At 38.1% G+C, this 18496-nt stretch overlaps 1 protein-coding gene across 2 annotated transcripts in view; it reads right to left on the reverse strand.

Annotated features, from left to right (window-relative positions):
• The window catches only part of LOC127519391 (gastrula zinc finger protein XlCGF26.1-like), a 34358-nt gene extending 18092 nt beyond the window's left edge, over positions 1 to 16266 (reverse strand). Inside the window, exons 1-3 of one of the 2 annotated variants that reach the window (XM_051907079.1) lie at positions 16166 to 16266; positions 15431 to 15562; positions 5533 to 7740 (exon numbers count right to left, since the gene is read on the reverse strand). In XM_051907079.1, coding sequence (XP_051763039.1) covers positions 6416 to 7740; positions 15431 to 15515 — 1410 coding nt within the window. In that variant the 5' untranslated portion in view covers positions 15516 to 15562; positions 16166 to 16266 and the 3' untranslated portion in view covers positions 5533 to 6415. Of the gene's footprint in view, positions 1 to 5532; positions 7741 to 15430; positions 15563 to 16165 lie in introns of those variants that run through there. The other variant, XM_051907076.1, reaches the window with a different exon arrangement.
• Between the last annotated feature and the right edge of the window lie 2230 nt (positions 16267 to 18496).

An 18496-nucleotide genomic window follows, 5' to 3' on the forward strand; every position in this document is an offset into this window, starting at 1 on the left:
GAAAGGACCTCATCAACAGCTGACTTTGGAACCTGAACAATATTTCTAACTTCAATAAAAGTTTTTCTTCAATAGACTTTGGCAGGTCTACTCCTACAGTATCATCAAATTCATAATCTGTATCCACAGTCTCTTCTGGCCCATCTACAGAATTGTCCGACTGATGCAAGTGACCACTTGAAATGACGGCACTGGCTTTGAAGTCTTTTAATGAATGGGGATTGTGTTTCCTGCATTGGTGGGTGTTAAATGTACTGTAAACATTACATTCAAATGCACATCCTACAAACATACACTGAACTGTTTCATTATGCCTGAGATTTCCATTTATGTGTTGAAAATAATCTCTTTTTGTTGCTAGCTCCTTGCACAGATGCCACTTGAATGTGGTTAATTCTTCTGGATTTAGAGTTTCCTGTTTAGTATGTCTTTTGTATGTGTTATTAAGAAGCTTACTCCATGTACTAAAAGTGCATGCAATCTGTGTATGGACATGGATAGCGAAAACTGCCTCTAAAACAAACATGAGTCTGCCTAAAATGCTGCAGCAACAAATACCTGCTAGCTAGTTTCAATGGGCGTTCTTTGCACTGCTACATTCACAATCCTAAAAAGAAGAATAAAAAAAGTATTATTAGATACCTTGTTTAACCAAAGACACAAGTAAATCAGATTATTTGAACAAATATGACTTACTATAACTATATGAGGTTGCTGTTCACTTGGTGATGTTTGTCAAACTGTGAAAGAGAAGATGTCCATTAGAAGTGGGAACCAGTACTTGTATGAAAATATGCTTTTGCTTACATGGATCTATTTTCCCCAACTCTATATTCACTTAATATGACATGCTTTACAATTTTCAAGTAATTAAATTGATTTTAAATTAATTTAAAATGTTTACGTGGTATTCTATCATCAACTGTACACAAACACAAGGGCACAAAGGGCACAACTTGGGCACAAACACAAGCACCACGTTTTTGTGCATTACTATGCATTAATGGAACATCATAACATAGACTTTAACATGGGGTCCTAGGCAAATTGGTTTAGTGTTTATATTTCTTAATGTGACGTGTTAATGTTGAATTTAGAGTTGGGGGAACACTGGATATGATATGCTCCCCATTATACATATAGAAAAAGATTAAAAAATGAGAAATCAATGACAATTTACAGAAGACATAGATTGATCATTTCAACAAATTTGTGTTTTATAGCATTTATCAAATAGTTTGTTCACTGTTCTGTGATGCATAATTATATGATGCTTAAGGGTTATCTTTCAGATGCAGCCGTTGGGTTTGTGAGGTTATAAAATGGTGGGATTGCCACAGAACAGGGTAAAGCTTGGAAGTGGGGGTCTAAACTAAAGTGTGCGGTACTAAATTTGATAAGACAAGTGGCTGTCTAAGTTGGAAAAATATGAGGCATACTTCGTTAGTCTCGGACATTGTGATAGTCAGAAATCAACTTATATTACCCCCCTTTTTTCCTTGGGCTAGCAAACTTTAGAAGTTGAATTTAGTTGATCCCAAGCTGCTGTATTCAGTTCATGACAGGTAGGTATCAAGCAAACCCGCAAGCCAGTTAGCGAAGAGCCAATTTGCACAGTTACAATGAAACTCTGGATTGTTAGGTTGGTCTTCCTCAGTGACAATGCTAATTTGCACATTGCGTGAGTAAGCAAAGGGACCCTTAGAACAATTCACCGTGCATAACTTCCACCACTGTTGCATATTTCACTCAAAATTATGATATAAACATTTTGACATTGAGGTCAATTCTTAACTAGAAAAAAAACAAATACTTACCAATAATGATGATGTCGTAACAGTCCTTGCAGAGCCAGCATGAGAAAATGGCGACCACACACTGTGAGCGTTATCTCAGCTTGTCTTGCACATGCGCAAATGGCGCTCGCCAAAATCAAATTAACTTGAATCAAATTTGAAATAAATCTTGTAGATGACACTATTTACACATTTTACATTAGACTTATTAAATACGTATCACTCCTAATTAGATATAAAGTAAACACAATTTAAATGTATCATATCTAAGGCTTGAATATTTTTTTGCAAAGACATCTCCTTTTATCAGATTGTGTCCAACATGAGGCATTCTTGCCTTTATAGATCTAACCTTCTGATCAAGCTCATGATCAAGAATATCAGAATAGCTGCACCTAACAGACAGATTTTCCTCTTTCATCCACCATGCTAACTGCATGCTGAGCTAATCTCGGAGTGTTTCACTTTGTATGTGTAGTTTGGAATGCCACACACCTCCACTCCATTCAGCCACAGCTACATTGTCCCACAGCAGAGGGGCAATACTGGAGAGAGGTAACTGGAGAGAACTTCAGCTGTGTGTTCTACAGCAACTACCACACACTGGGGAATATCTATATGTAAGCCCTTGGGTCCTACTCGCCCCGCTTGGGTGCGCTAACAAGGAGGCTAAAGACTGCAGCCTCTAGCATCAGTCTCTAGTGCGCCTCTTGAGGCAAGGAGAGTGAGGTTTTACCAGCACAGCTCTCACTAGCTGGTCTCCCTTAAGCCCAAGACACACCAAGGCCATCGCTTAAAAACGGTCCAACGTTGCCCGATGGCCGACTAAGTTTTCCCGGTGTGTTCTGCACAGTTGGCTCTTGTCAGACGCCCTTGGGGGTTTTTTTGGGCCGATTCAGCAAGTATAATTTTCGTCGGGCGAGAGAGAGAATTCTGAATGGCTTTTCAGTTTAGTGAACGAGTCGAAGCGCAAGAATAATAGCAAAACAGTGAGCAAACAAGTCAAGGTGGTACAGACAGAAGGCTGTTCTAATTTTATATCATGTACCTGAGTGTTCCTGGGCGAATGCTTAACATGAGCCCAGTGGAATATATAAAGTTATCAACATGAATGATATTCAAAACGATAAGCGTGTTTGTATCTGCAGCACCGGTCTTCCTTTCCAAATTCAGGTCATGACACCAATGTTTCCCCTCGGGTTCTACTCACCCCGCTCTGTGCAGGCCTCAAACCCAGGTCTCCAGTGTGGGAGGTGGGCATGCTAACAAGGAGGCTAATGCTCATTACCAGCAGTAAATGTAAGTGGGAGAAGGGAATGAACAGCACTGATTTCCACTCTCATTACCCACAACCGCGGTGCCCTTAAGCAAGGCACCTAACCCCAAATCGCTCCCTGAGCGCCACAGCAAAAGTGGCTTCCCACTGCTCCAGGTGTGTGTTCACGGTGTGTGTGTGTTTATGCAATTAGATGGGTAAAATGCAGAGCACAAATTCCAAGTATGGGATACCATACTTGGCTACATGTCACATCATTTTCACTTTTACTCTACCATCAGTCACTAGTGTGCCTCTTGAGGCCATGGGAGTGAGGTTTTACTTGCACAGCTCTCATTAGCTGGCCTCCATTACATATATATGCTGCTCCAGCTCGAAGAAACCGTAACTCCTGACAGAAAACAAACTGGAGATATTCAACATCAATGGGCTGCCTATTAATAATGAAAGCAGGACTATCCACAGCCCTTGCATAATATGCCACTGCACAATCCTGCAAAGAGAAACAAAAATAAAAATAACCAATGCAACAAATACATAACCATTGCAAGCATGTGTATATATAACTGTGAAATTAATTTTGGCTAAATTAAATTCACTTGTTCATTCACAAATTACAAGTACTATAATTTCCTTAATGCTGTCGCATCCTTGATGGAATTTTCCGACAATCCATGTTTTCACCATTATACGGTAGGGTAGATTAAGATAGATTAAGACACAGACGAAGAAGCAGCAGTAACAAGCGACAGAACCATTGCTTATGCACAGCTAATATAATGCAATTATCAAACATTAAACAGTATAAAAATCAAAATTACCTAAAGTTGCCGAATGAAATGTCGACCCAGGAAGAGCTATAGGACTGTGAAGCTTAGGGGTGTTGATGGACCTGATCTACTCCATCTATGTTTTGATTTGTTTGGATGTATCAACTACATCTGCAACTCAAGAGTTTGCTTAACTCGCTTCATGAGATAGGGCTAAGACAAATTATAATTTTTTTTAATTTGTTGTCTCTTAAATTAAAGTTTTGGTTAACGAACACTTTCCCAGCCAGCGCCAGTATTTTTGATAATTTTCACAAGATTTTCATGGCCCTTAGAATATAGAGTATCAGAACATACAATATATCAAAAGAAAGAACAGAGCGTCTGATTTGACAAACACTAGCGAAAGCTACATATTTTGAATTAAATATATGGATAGTTACACACATTATCCAGCTTCATGCACTTGTAGCATCTGTACAAGATCAGATCTGCCAGCCAACTTTAGAATCTTCAGAATGCTTTTAGCCTCCTGAACTGTGCGTGTAAATCAGGAATCGGCTCCGGCAAGTCGACCCCATTGGCACCTTTGTTACCTCATTGAAGAAAAACAGAAGATATTCTCACCAGCTCCAGGGACTTAAAAGAGTCACCCTGGTGGGGCTAAGGGCCATGTGGTCACAGACACCGGCCACAACCCCAATACACATCACACACACACACATACAGACACACACACACAAATACGCATGGAGATTGTATGTACATTTATCCTCAAAATATGACTATGCCAAAGTTTGCCCATTGTTGTTTTCAAGCTGCATGTATGTATCCCTAGTATATAAGCTTAGCTATGACTGTAGTTGTGTTAGTTTTATTCTAAACAATAAATTCAAGTATAAACTGTATCGCCCCCTTTATGTCTTTCCCACCTAGCAAGTTTAGTCTCATTGTAAACCTATCTGAATGTTCTAATTAACAATGTATGTCACATTACTGTAAAATGCATTTTTCTATTTTTAATAGTACTTCGAAGAAAATGTACTCAGATCTGACACGTCATATACTATGCAAATTAGGTCGTAAATGGAGACTAAGAAAAAGTTTGCCCGCCAAAATTACACCCTTGCCATTGGCTGGCGCGTCCAAGGAGGCGTTCTGGTTTGTTTGTCCTTAAAAGACAACACGCGTTGTTGACCAGTCTTTCTAAAATAACTATTAAACTAGAACTAATCCTGAACCATATATGTAGTTAATTATAATCTGTTGTAATTAATTCACAATATATGTGCATAATTCCCTTTTTGGTCGATTTATATTATAATTAATCATAACGCATTATGATTTAATTCTATATATTTCACCCATAATTTGAGCTAATTAATTAATTACCTGTATTTCGTTACACACTTCTCACTGAATTTATAAAAATGAGCTATTTTACCCAGCAAATGACATGTTGCTCTCCTCTAACTGGTGGCAGGAAAACAAAGTACAACCAAACGAGAGAGACCAAAAGAAATTTGTTCTGGTGGGTAGATACCACCCAGCTCCACTTACATTCGAAACCACAAGCAAATGTTTTAGACCCACAAAGATAGACAGAGAGCAAATTTACGTGTGAAGTGTGGGAACTGCAGAGAAAAACACATTTTCAGATATTTACTTATTTCTGTGCTTAAAAACAACCTTCAGAAGACTTTTTTTTTTTATTTCAATATAATTTGATTGCTCTCAAACACAGTAGGTTTGATTGAGAAAAAAAAAAAAAAAAAAAAAAAAGTAACTTCATAGTAGATCCTTTTCCAATTTAAAGGGTCATTTATTACTCACCCTCATGATGTTCCAAACCTGTAAGACCTTTGTTCATATTTGGAACACAAATTAAGGTATTTCTGATGAAATCCGAGAGGTTTCTGATCCCCAAGAGAAAGCAACATAATTACAACATTCAAGGTCCAGAATAGTAGTTAAGACATTGTTAAAATAGTCCACGTGACTACAGTGGTTCAACCTTAATGTTATGAAGCAACGAGAATACTCAGAGATTTTACACACTGGACCAGACCCTGGGATTTCACACACACATACACACACACACACACACGGACTCAGAAATTTTATACACTCTTAATTTGTGTTCTGAAGATGAACAAAGGTCTTACGGGTGTGGAACGACAAGAGGATGAGTAATTAATGACAGAAATTTAATTTACAGGTGAACTAACACCCCAAACTCTGGAAGTGTCTTTTCCAGCCAACATTTCATGGAGGGGCCAATGTAGGCATGATATGGGCTTGAGGTATGGGCCCTACAAGGGTTTGTCCATAGAATTGTTCATCTGAGTTAGTCCATACTGGAGGATGGCCACATACATTATTAAGTACATGATAAGTAAGAGGTGAAGGACACAACTAAAATAATTAAACATGGCCAAATCACTTGTGATGAACATGGTGGAGTCTTGTATGAATGTCACCTATTCAGACAAGTATCTGAGATGAGACACATTTAAAAAGGTAAACCTTAGGTCAAAAAAAAAAAAAAAGGCAAAATCAAATTTGATCCACATTCACCTGTGGTGTGAATGTAGCTTTGATTTCACACAGATTTTCTGGTGCCATTTTAAACTGCTGAGCCATTTAAAACTCTTTCTACAAAAAGAACAAAAATATGGTCTCACATTTGTATGAATTTTCATGTGTATCCGTAAGTGTGATGACAAAAGAAACTTTTTATTACACCGAACACAATTAAATCGACGCCTTCTAGAGGTTTTGAAATTTCTGTCATTCATAAGCTTCTTTCCACACTCAGAACCTTGTAATTTCTTTCGAGAATGAGTTTGTGAATGACATTTCAGGTCTCTATGATATGTGAAACTCTTTTCACACTGAAGACACTTGTAAGGCTTCTCTCCGGTGTGAAGCCGAATGTGAACATCAAGGTTTCCTTTGAGTGCGAAACTCTTTCCACATTGAGGGCAGGTGAAAGGCTTCTCTCCAGTATGAACTCTCATGTGAATCTCAAGGCTTGCTTTGTTTTTGCAAGTCTTTCCACAGTGAAGGCACATGTGAGGCTTCTCTCCAATGTGAATTTTTACATGATTTTTAAGATGTTTCCTGTCTGTGAAACTCCTTCCACACTGATGACATATAAAACAGTTCTCTCTTGAGTGAATCCTCATGTGGTGATTAAGGGTTACAGTAAATCTGAAACTCTTTCCACACTGACCACATACGAACGGCTTCTCTCCAGTGTGAATCCTCATGTGGGCATTAAGGGTTGCTTTATGTTTAAAACTCTTTCCACATTGAGGGCATGTAAAAGGCTTCTCTCCAGTGTGAATTCTCATGTGGCTTTTAAGGCTTGCTTTTCGAATGAAACCTTTCCCACATTGTTGGCAGGTGAAAGGGTTTTCTCCAGTGTGAATTCTCATGTGGACTTTAAGGCTTCCTTTTTGAGTGAAACTTCTTCCACACTGTTGGCAGATAAATGGACTCGCTCCAGTATGAATTCTCAAGTGGACTGTCAGGTTTCCTTTTCGATTGAACCTTTTTCCACATTGTTGGCAGATGAACGGGTTCTCTCCAGTGTGAACTCTCATGTGGGATTTAAGACTTGGTTTTTGAGTGAAACTCTTTCCACACTGTTGGCAAGTGAATGGCTTTTCCCCAGTGTGAATTCTCACGTGGACTTTAAGGTTTCTATTTTGATCGAAAGTCTTTCCACAATGTTGGCATGTGAATTGACCTTTAGTCTTTTGAGCTCTTTTTCGTGATAAAGTCTTTTCAGTCTGTGAGCAAATGAAAGGTTTTTCTTCAGTTATGAAATCATTCTGGTCTTTTTCTTCAGTTTCATTCAATTCTTGAATCTCTTCTTTCAGTGCCTTCAGATCTAAGGTGAAAAGGACAAATAACCCCGGTTTAATGTCATAAAGCAACAGACATCAACACTTTTACACATGTAAAGCATTTAGCTAGCATCACAACCTCTTCTCAGCAGTGCTAACTCTTGGCTTTCCTTAGGACTTGTCCCAAATACTTTCAAGCTGGCGGTTATCAAACCCCTTTTCAAAACACCCATCATATCACAGAAACAGTGTTACTGAAGTTTCAAATGATACGCTTTTGGCATATGATCATGGCTACATCTCGTATGGTGCTGTTTCAACAACAACTAGGGAGGGGCACTGTCAGTCCTGGAGGGCCACTGTCCTACAGAGTCTAGTCCCATCACTAACCAAACACACCTGCCAGTAATTTTCAAAGAATAAGGTGTGAGTAGAGATGGAGCTAAACTCTCCAGGACAGTGGCCCTTCCAGGGAGGTATTCCATAAAGTAGATTAATCAACATACCCAGGTAAGTTTAGGGATGAGTAAACTGATAACATCAACTTCCAGTTCCAAAAACTGTAACTTTCAGGGTATATAAGAACAACAAGTTTACTTGCCTCTCAGCTTCAGAGGTACAGTATTTGTACTCTTTTGATGAGGTTTCAGTGGGCATGACAGCAAAATATAGGCCTATTATAATATAATACACGTATGTAATTTATAATTATAAAGCATTATTATGACAAACCAATGTTCATTTTGTCACACATCACACATACAAAATTTCCTCATCACACACATCATTGATCTTAAAAGGTTGTCTTTTTTGCTGCTGGACATTTTCTGTATAATATAAAATCTGAATGCACAATAGGTGGTGATATGCACCAACACTAACTTGACATTAAACAAAAGAAGAAACAAAAGAAGTATGGTGTGCTGCAGCTTAACATCCATTTCTATGCTGACACCTGAAATCAGTGATCCATTGACTATGTACTCAACATGCACATGAGTTAAACTCTGGGTTGTCGATAGGAGGTTGAATAACTAACACAATCTCACATGCTCTGCAGAGACCCACAGGCTGCGTTTACAATGCAAGTCTTAATGCACAGATCCGACCTTTTGACCATATCCGATTTTTTTCCATTCACTTTAGACGCGACTGGTATCCGATATCTGTGTTTACATTAATTCCAGCCCAAAATGATTGTCATTGATAGCTTTACTATGCACATGTTAGACCCTCGGGTTTGGAGTGGTCATGAAAAAATAGATGGACATAAAGTTCCCATCTTAATAATAAGCTGCAAATTTTAGTGCGAGTACATACAGACACGTCTGCTTCGTAATACAACATAAAAGCTACCTTTTAGTGAGCAAATGTGTCGCCCTCACCTTGTGATGGTTTGGATGTCCAAGGGGAATCGGATATGCGTGTTTAGACGTAGGTCACAGGTCCATAGATCAGATATGTATCTGATTTTAAACCACATTTGGAAGTGGCTCAGATCGGATGCAAAAAAAAAAATCGGATCTCGTGCAGATTTGTGTGCTTACACGTGTGCAACTAATTCCAATCTGTGTCAGATGCGAGCAAAGAAACTGGATTTGTTGTGCCAGTGTAAACGCAGCCACAGAGATGCAGTGGATATATTTCACAAAACTAGGTAAAGCAACTATTCTTTTTCTTACGTAACTGTTCTGACTTTGGTAATAGCTGTGTATAGAGCACAAAGACATGCGGGAAATATATATATATATATATATATATATACACATACATACAGTGACCACGTTTTACTAAATGAGGCTGACCCCAGCTCATTATTCGCCAGTCTCGTTTTTACTAATTTGTTCCCTCATTTCAGTTCAATCTAAACGAGGGAACAAAGACTACTAACTTTAGCTAGGTTAGCATGCTAATATATATATATATATATATATATATATATATATATATATATATATATATATATATATATATAAAAATTGTTCTCTTTTTTTTTTTTTTTTCCTCCCCATTTACTCTGCAGCAGATATGAGTATCCAGAGATACTTCAAGAAAATGAGGAAGGAGAATGAGGAGGGGGAAACAGCACCACAGGTAACATAGTCAAGGTTAGCATTTAGAGTGAAATAGCAGTTAATAAATGCAGAAGCCTTAATTGGTATTGCTGTGTCATACTTAATTTGATATGAAATTACAATAGCAGTCAACAATGAAACAAAATGCAGAGACAGAACTATGATTCAGGCTTGTTTTCAGTTCAGTTGGTCAGTGATGATGCTGGCCTAAGTAGTGAGAGTGCTGAGGGAGATGAAGCAGCAGTGGCTCTCAGTGTGGCACAGGAAGGTGCAGGTGATCAAGCAGCATTCACAGAGAGAGAGGGGCAGTGTTTGGCAAAGCAAGGAGAACTCTAAAATTTAAATCCTGTAATATCAATGCATAATTTTCAGATTCCAAGCATCGCAGCTCTGGATGGAACCCTGACTGGCTGTCTCTCACCCAGGATGGTACAAATGTCACTTTTATTTTTATTATTATATTTTATTCATTTTATTAAATCTATATTGCAAATTTGTAATAAAAGTTATAGTGTAAAAATGTACACTTTTTTTTTTTTTTGGAATGTTTTGCCGAATCTGCAGGCAACACAGACCTCCAGTAAAGAAAGATCCCTTAAAGTGAACTTTTATAGAGATCGGGGCTCTTGTATCTCGCAAGGATTATGTGGAGCACCACATCTCATCAGACCATCATCAATATAGTGTAAAGAAAGAGGCCAAACTTGCATCAGGTATATAATTGTAATAATATAAATGTACTTATTTGAATAATTTCTGCAACCTGTTAACCATGTTTTGGCTAATATATAAATTTCTTTGCCCTTGGTCTAGGCCAGGGGTGGGCAAGTTTGGTCCAGTGCCGCTGTCCTGCAGAGTTTAGCTCCAACCCTCAAAAAAAAAAAAAAAAACCTCACCTTCCTATAGAGGGTATGCACATGACGTCACCGTCGACCGTTATGACAGTGGTTACACACACTGTGTGGTACAAAAAATAGACTGAGTGGCAGCATTGGTTTTCACTGTGAAGGCCGTGAAAAACACATGCATTCAAAACAGAAAAGAGCTTTGCGACTGACTGTACAAATAGATTTAACAAGAAATCGGAGGTATATTTTTAGACTGCCGAAAGCTACAGAAAAAAGCAGCAAATGGATCACTGCAATTCACAGAAACAACTGGACTCCAGGCAGAGAAACATGGATTTGCAGTTATCATTTTGTGTCGAAATGTTGGATTTTGAGGTAAAATAATACCTTATATATTGTATTGTTATATATTGTATTGACAACTCATCAATTAAATATTTACCACCTTCTGCATAATTGGGTGTTTTTAAATAAGCACTGACAAAAGCTATACAAGTTTTAGGGATGGACGATATATATAACATTGATATAAGTGATCACTCGGATTTAAACCTACCTATATTGTAGTTACATAAAGTGTTCACAGGCCGATTTGCTTTTTTTATTTCCCCGGCGTCGAAATCAGGCACATATAAATGTCAGGAAACACGATTCCTGGCTGCATGTCAATATCCATGGATTAGGTTTCTTTGACATGTCATAAGGAACACTTTCAAGCCTAACCTTTAGTGTAATCATTTGTTTAACTCGGCTTTTCACAGTTTCCCCTATTAAATCCAGTCATGCAGCAGCTCTTTTGCCACTCAGTCCAGCTGAGGGAGCGTGTTCCAGCAGGAAAGTGGCGTCAATGCATACCCTCTATAGCCTTAGTAATCCTGAAGAGCTTGATTAGCTTGTTCAGGTGTGTTTGATTAAGGACAGAGGCCCACTAAGACCAAACTTGCCTACATCTGGTCTAGGCTACTCAGTGATGCAGGCTTTTGAGCCCACCATTGTTATTGAGCACGAGGCCATCATAGGGGCATTTAAATGTCTTTACTGACCAACATGAAACTTTTGACCGCAATTTTTGAAATAGCAGTAGCAGCTAATAAAGCTAATAGCAGCTCGACTGTAATCTCCGTCTATATACAAATTACGGCGAGCCGTGTTTGGATGCCAATGTAGGTTCGCAAAGCCATGAGCATCAACAGTAGTGAAACGTCCGCGATTGTTGATGGAAGGCTTGTTCGAGATGCATCGGAGCAGCGCGGACCAATCGGCGGGTGACATCGGAGTGTTTGTAGCGTTTGTAGAGCATACGACTCCTTGTGCTTTTGGATCGTTCTCGCGGTGCTTTGATGTCATGCGCCGATCGCTCTGCGAGAAGCCGATGCATCTCGAACAAGCTTGGTGTGTTTGTGTTTGGCGCTGCAGCGCTAGCGTTGCTGTGAAATATGAGACGTATACAGTGATGTAAGACATGGCTCTGTGCTGGCTCTCTAGCCCGTGGAAAGGCAAACCGGTTCTTAGAAGGCTCGTCAGTTGAACCCACTCCGAACTGGCAATAGCTCTAGCTCTGAACTAGCACTCAGTTCGTGCTGGTGGAAAAGGGGTAACTGAGCCATCAGATCAAAAATATCTTAATCTGTGTTCTGAAGATGAACGAAAGTCTTACGGGTGTGGAACGACATGAGGGTGAGTAGTTAATGATCGAATTTTCATTTTTGGGTGAACTAACCCTTTAAAGTGTGTATATGATTTCAACATGTAACACACTGTAGCCTTTTGCGTTTTCCCATTGTACCTGCGTGACGAGGACTCAGTTCTTCAAGGCTTGAAATGTAAGTATTCAGTGTGTTTACAGAACTGCTAGTATCAGTGAATGAAATTGTCTACTTTCAGCCTACTGTAATTTAAACTTACAGTTGGACTCTCTATGCTTATTATAGGTGGAGAAAAGCTGTTGCTTTTGTCATTGTGGCGAACAAAAGCACTACAAGTTCCGCAAGCACTGCTGTTGTGGTGGAAGATGATCTTCCAGTGTGTTTGACACGTTCAGAAACATTTGTTCACACAGTCACAACATAAGACTGAATGAAAGAATCTCGTACAGCCGGGGCCTGTTTCAGAAAGGAGGTTAAGCAAAAAAACTGAGTATGTTAACCCTGAAATGAGGGAAACTCTGGGTTTTCCGTTTCAGAATGGGAGGTATCTCAAACCCGAGAAAACAGGGCAAGTCAAGCCCGTTTCTGAAAGAGAGGTAACTTAGAGTCAGTTACCATAGTAAATTACTATGTGAACCTAAGCTGGTCGCGAGCAGGTTTTCATCTGTAAATTTCAGTCTCCTCCCCCTTTTTAAAGTGCAAGCGATGCTTAAATACCTCATTCATTCACACGGCAAAAATGCTTTTCTTACTGAGTATTCTTGTCTTGTTTCAAGTACAAATATTTAAAAATTCTTAAATCAAGATGCATTTTCTATATATGAAAAATTATATAAGATATTTAGTCTTGTTTCCTGAGAGAGGGAAGATATTAAGTGCATTTTACTTAAGTAAAATTATCTGCCAGTCGACGGGTTAAAAAAAAAAATCTTAATGCAAACGGAAAACAAGATTATTCGGAGTGTCTATTTTCTATTGCCCACCAATGTCACACACAAGGTTAAAAAAAATGTGCGTGAGATTCGCTATCACCAGTGGTGTAGGCAGTAGCGCATTAGTTGTGTAGAAATAACGTGACGTGATTGACCGGGTTCGAGTCCGCCTAATTTTGCCGAGCTCGCTCTTCTCACTTTTTCCAAACACATATCGCATCAGAATGTTAATTTTCCATAAAAATGAAGAAAATGTTCTATAAGTGGAAGTGCCTAATGGGTGTTTAATAATGCTAAAAATATTTATAATTTTATATATAATCATTTATACTATGTTATTATTGCATCCTGTTAATGTACAACAATACTGAGGTGCAAATAATATGTATCTGCCAATACAAAGTATAAATAGCATCTAATTACTATTTACACTTATTGCAAAGAACTGCTACTTTTACATGGTAAACTGAATATATCACTATTTTCACTATAAGTGTAAACAGCTGTAAATAGCATCTATCGCTAAAAGAATATGCTTTTTCCACTTGGTGTAAATAGCCCCTTCCTTATCTTTCTAACCCCACTGGCAGATAATTTGCAAAATAAGAAAAATGCACTTAAATTATTATTATTATTGCCTGTGGGATACCATGAAAATGAATATTAGTTCAATAATCTATGTTCTGCCAGTTTTCACCTCTGATATTATAACAGTGATAAGAATTAAACTTGTATTGACTCTGAAGTATGCAGACGTCTTTTTGTTGGGTGCTGTTGCTAATATCTGAGCTCCATTGATCATGGCTTTTCATAGTCGTGGTGCACGCGCTTTAAGGCTGGTGCACACTGTGCGATTTTGGCCACAATTTGGTCGTCTGAGAGAAATTTTGAGAATCATAAAAAGATTCCTCTCATCCTAGCCTAAAATCTGTAGTCTTTGGTCGCTGGTTTGACATGTTCACCGACAGCAGATTAATGACCGTTGCTATCAAATTTTACCTCAGACGAAATTCTGGCAGTGTCAGAAGATTTGGCGCACAGTCCTGCAGTGTGACTTCTCCTACGATGAACATCAAATTGACTTGTTTTTCAAGACAAGCCGTGATCAAAATTAACGCTAGAGATGTCTTCGTTACCCACCATTTCAGTCCCGTGTGTAATGCAGCTCACAGTCACCGAACGTGTGTGGGTTGATGATGTAAAACTCCAGACAAGTTTTCATGCGCGCGTCCATTTTTAACGCGTCTTGACTGTCGTACAGTCTGAAATAAATGACAGCTGAGATCCCACAGTGTGACATGAGGATCATGTTCATACAGTCTGACAAGCAACTATTGTAAAGGACTATTATGAATCGCACAGTGTGCACCCGGCTTAACTCAGAGTCAGCCTACTCAGAGTTGATTGAACTAACTCAATTCATCTAATCTGAATTAGAAAACTCAGAGTTTCCCATCTCAGAGTAAATCAACTCAGAGTTTCAAGTTGGTTGAACCTCCTTATTGAAACGGGCCCCTAAAGTTGGTATTGTTTTATTATTATTATTATTATTATTATTAATTATGCTGAACTTCAGCATGATGAATTCATTAGCCTTTTAGTTATGAATAGGTGTATTTTCTGAGTTAGTATTTGTATTCAATTAAGTACTACTGCATCAAAACTATTGAAAAATGAAAACATTACGTATGGTACACAACAGTTAAGTACAGTGCACTTAAATATTAAATAAAATAAAATGTAAACTTTAAAAGTTTGACTTGATTGTAATTTATAATAATTGTTTACTTAAATATTTTGCGGTAATCAATATACACAAAAGTCTTAAGTGAGGTAACTCAATGTTTTGAGTAATCTGAACTCATCAGGTTTTACAGCATGCACACGGATGCGTTGCAGGATCAGTGCAGTGCAGCGATCGTTCCCACAGTCTATTTCATATGTAAGAGATCGAGCATGGTTCGTGTAACAGATTGGCATGAAAATGTAATTAAAGTATACTACTATTTTTCACAGTGCTCTTATTACTTTAAGCCTCAGGTAAAGTTGTTTTACCACTTGCTTGAGCATTTTAATATACAATTCTAGTGAGTTGAATATTACATATTTAATGCTGTTTATAATGAATGTTTATATTCAATGCCGTGCGTGGATCAGTAGCACACTGCAAACATGTCTTATGTGAAAGCAGAATGAGCGTGTGAATAAGTTCAGCTTAGAGAATGAAACTAACCTGTTTGTTCCTCAGTATCTTCATGTTTCACACTGAATGCTTCTTCAATCTTTATGTCTTCACTCTCCTCTTTAATAAATGCCATCTTTATAGTGTGTCACATGGATCTCAGATGCTTCTCCAGGAGTTTTCCTGTGTGTTTGGGCAATTTGTCATGTTTAAGATGAGAATAATTAACACAAAGAAAAATAAATTCACAGTAAATCTCTAGGTGTGTCTCAATCAGATCCCTAGTTCATTAGTCAGCGCACTGGTAAGGGATTGAGTCAGTTAGCCAGAAAACAACTCAAACTAGTGTTACAAATTAATTAATAAATAACATTTGTAAATGGTTTGTAAATGTTCTCATTATTCACGCATGTGTTCTCGTTACAGTGTCACTGTTTTAATCAGCAGCATCGTCAGTGAATCGAGCGCTTCGAATCAGTGAATCATTTGGAGAAGGAATCGGTTCAACTGTCTCGGGGTTTTGTTTTTAAAAAATATCAATTTCTCCCATTATTACTTGTCAGAGACCGAGTTCGTGTTTACGATAAACTGATTCACGATATATGGAGCAAAACGAGACGCAACTTATTCTGTGTGGACGAGCTTTACTCACAAATATACAAAGACAAAGCACTGCAGTGTTACATTCAATAACAGCTTATTCATTTTACAGTTATTGTAAAAACTATAAAACAGACATAACGGTTTGTATCGAATTAAACACTTTAAATGCGTAAAAACACAAACCTTCTTCAGCCGAATCATAACAGTCGCAGGAGCGCGGCGCAGCTTTATGATGTCATATCGCCAGACCAAAATAAAAGTCCTGTTCACACGCTGCTGTCTAAAAACACAAAAGTGCATAAAAAATAGATGATAAAATAGATGTCAGAGGAATTTAGCGTTTTGTTTTTTTTCTTGGTGAATTTAATCGTCCATTGATGTGCTGAAAATGTTAAGAACTACTAATAAAGATTGTGAGATTCTTTCTAAAAGGCAAAACTAATGTTTGGGTAAAAAACAACAACAACAACTTTAAGTTCAGTCGCTGCCTTAAATTTTTAAGTGCAATCAACTTGGCTGTATAAGCCATTTTAACTTAAATTATATTAAACTGACTTAAAAAAAAAAGAATGGCTTATTTTGATGAGTGAAAGTAATGTAAAAACATATGTTGTTATGACTTATTGATCATATCGTTTTTTACAGAGTACCGGGGGTTGGGAACCCATTTTCACAAACTAATTTTCATTTGAAAAAAGTATTATACAAATTAAGCAATGCACTTTGGCAAGTAGGGCATAAATGACAAAAAAAAAAATACAAAAAAGATGTGCACATCCCACAAATCCATCCAGGGTTCAGGGGCAGGAAAAAAAGAGACAAACATAATGTAAATTATGTAAAAAAATTTATTGTAACAACCTTTCAACCATCAGGTCTTCGTCAGGCACAAACTAGGATCTTTTTTATGTATTTATTTATTTATTTATTCACTTCAGTTTGTCTCTTTTGTCCTGCACCTGAGCCCTGGTTGGGTTTGTGGGATGTGCACACCTTTTTTGTATTTTTGTATTTGAGTGATCTTTTTGGCTGTAGCACCCCCTTTTCTGACTCCATCATGGCAGATGAAGGATTTATTTCTCTAAGTAAAACATTTGAATTGAGTGAAGCAGATTATCCTGGGATTATTCTGAGACTCTATTTTTGATGAGAGTGACACTTCAGATGTGAGAGATGTTGAAAATTACATCTTCTGCTTCAACAAGAAGTTAAACAGTGTTATCATGCTGTGACTTTGAGCGACTATCTATGCAAGAAAATTATTCCAAGAGGTTTGCGTCTACAAAAAGCTCCTGCCTTTGGTACGCGTTGGTGCGAGATATTAAATAAATGTTGATTTGATCTTATAGCATCTGTGATTAAAGAGACTACCAAACAACTCGAGACAACACGTCAGGAGTCGAAGACATTGGAACTGCAACAAAATTGTTAACAAAAGCAGGTTAACAGAACTGAAAAAAAGGTATTGGTGAATGTCACTCAGGCGATTGTGCCAGGAACGGATCGGACGGCAAGAAACTCGAGAGATGCAGAAGGGGCAAACGAAAGGGGCTCTTCGCTTCTCAGATAAGTCACTTTCTAGATCTTGCATTGCTGCTCTTAGTAATGGCCTTTAATTTTCTTTTAGTCCTTAATAAAGGACTTTACTCTATTAGCTTCATCTCAGTCTGGAGAAGATTCCGATCCACGGTGACAGCATATTTTATCTAGCTCAGTTCTAACAAGGGGCACACAAAGATTCGATTGAGAATTACCAGGCAATTTCTGTTGAATAAAACAACAGAGATAAGAAAGCAGATAACCCAATATGGCTTTATATATCAGTAAGTACCAGTGCATTTTTCTTTGAGTATTCAACGAAGGCCAAGCAGCTCTGTTGTATAGGTCACAATGGTGTGTTATAAATGAGTTATAAATCTCAAAGCACCATGGTACAAATCATCCAGGGGCGAGAAGGTAAGAGGGAGCTGATACACTACATCCCCATAATCAATAGCCAGTGAAAAAGTAGCAGACACTAGTTTCTTCTTTGCATTAAAATGAAAAGCAGGACTTTTTTTTTTCTTGGGTTTTAGCTTTAAATAATTAATATGTGCAGCTTTGGTTTAACAGCTTTGGTTTATACCGCATAAAACATTATGACACAACTCAACACTACTTTGGTATCAACTTTATTTGAACATGTTATTTGTATTTAATTCACATTCATTACAAACTGAAAAGTAGACTGTAGCGAGCAGTGCGGGCCGAGTGCTTATGAGCGTCACCTGCTCCACACCGGCCTCGAGTCTCACGGAGGTGCTCAGAAGATAACAGGAGGAGTGACGAGAGAGGACCAGGCCTGGACTTTATGTTGTGTTCCAGTTTAAGCAGCAGTCGTCCATGAGGGGCTGTCGCTTTACTTTCGTTTTATTGGTAGTTTATTTTGATTATTAAAGTTAATTGAACATTTGCCGCCTCCTCCACAGACTTTTTTTTTTTTTTAGGACTTTTACAAATCCCCGTTCCACACAA

Source organism: Ctenopharyngodon idella, chromosome 9 (genome assembly GCF_019924925.1).
Source record: "Ctenopharyngodon idella isolate HZGC_01 chromosome 9, HZGC01, whole genome shotgun sequence".
Lineage (NCBI taxonomy): Eukaryota > Metazoa > Chordata > Actinopteri > Cypriniformes > Xenocyprididae > Ctenopharyngodon > Ctenopharyngodon idella.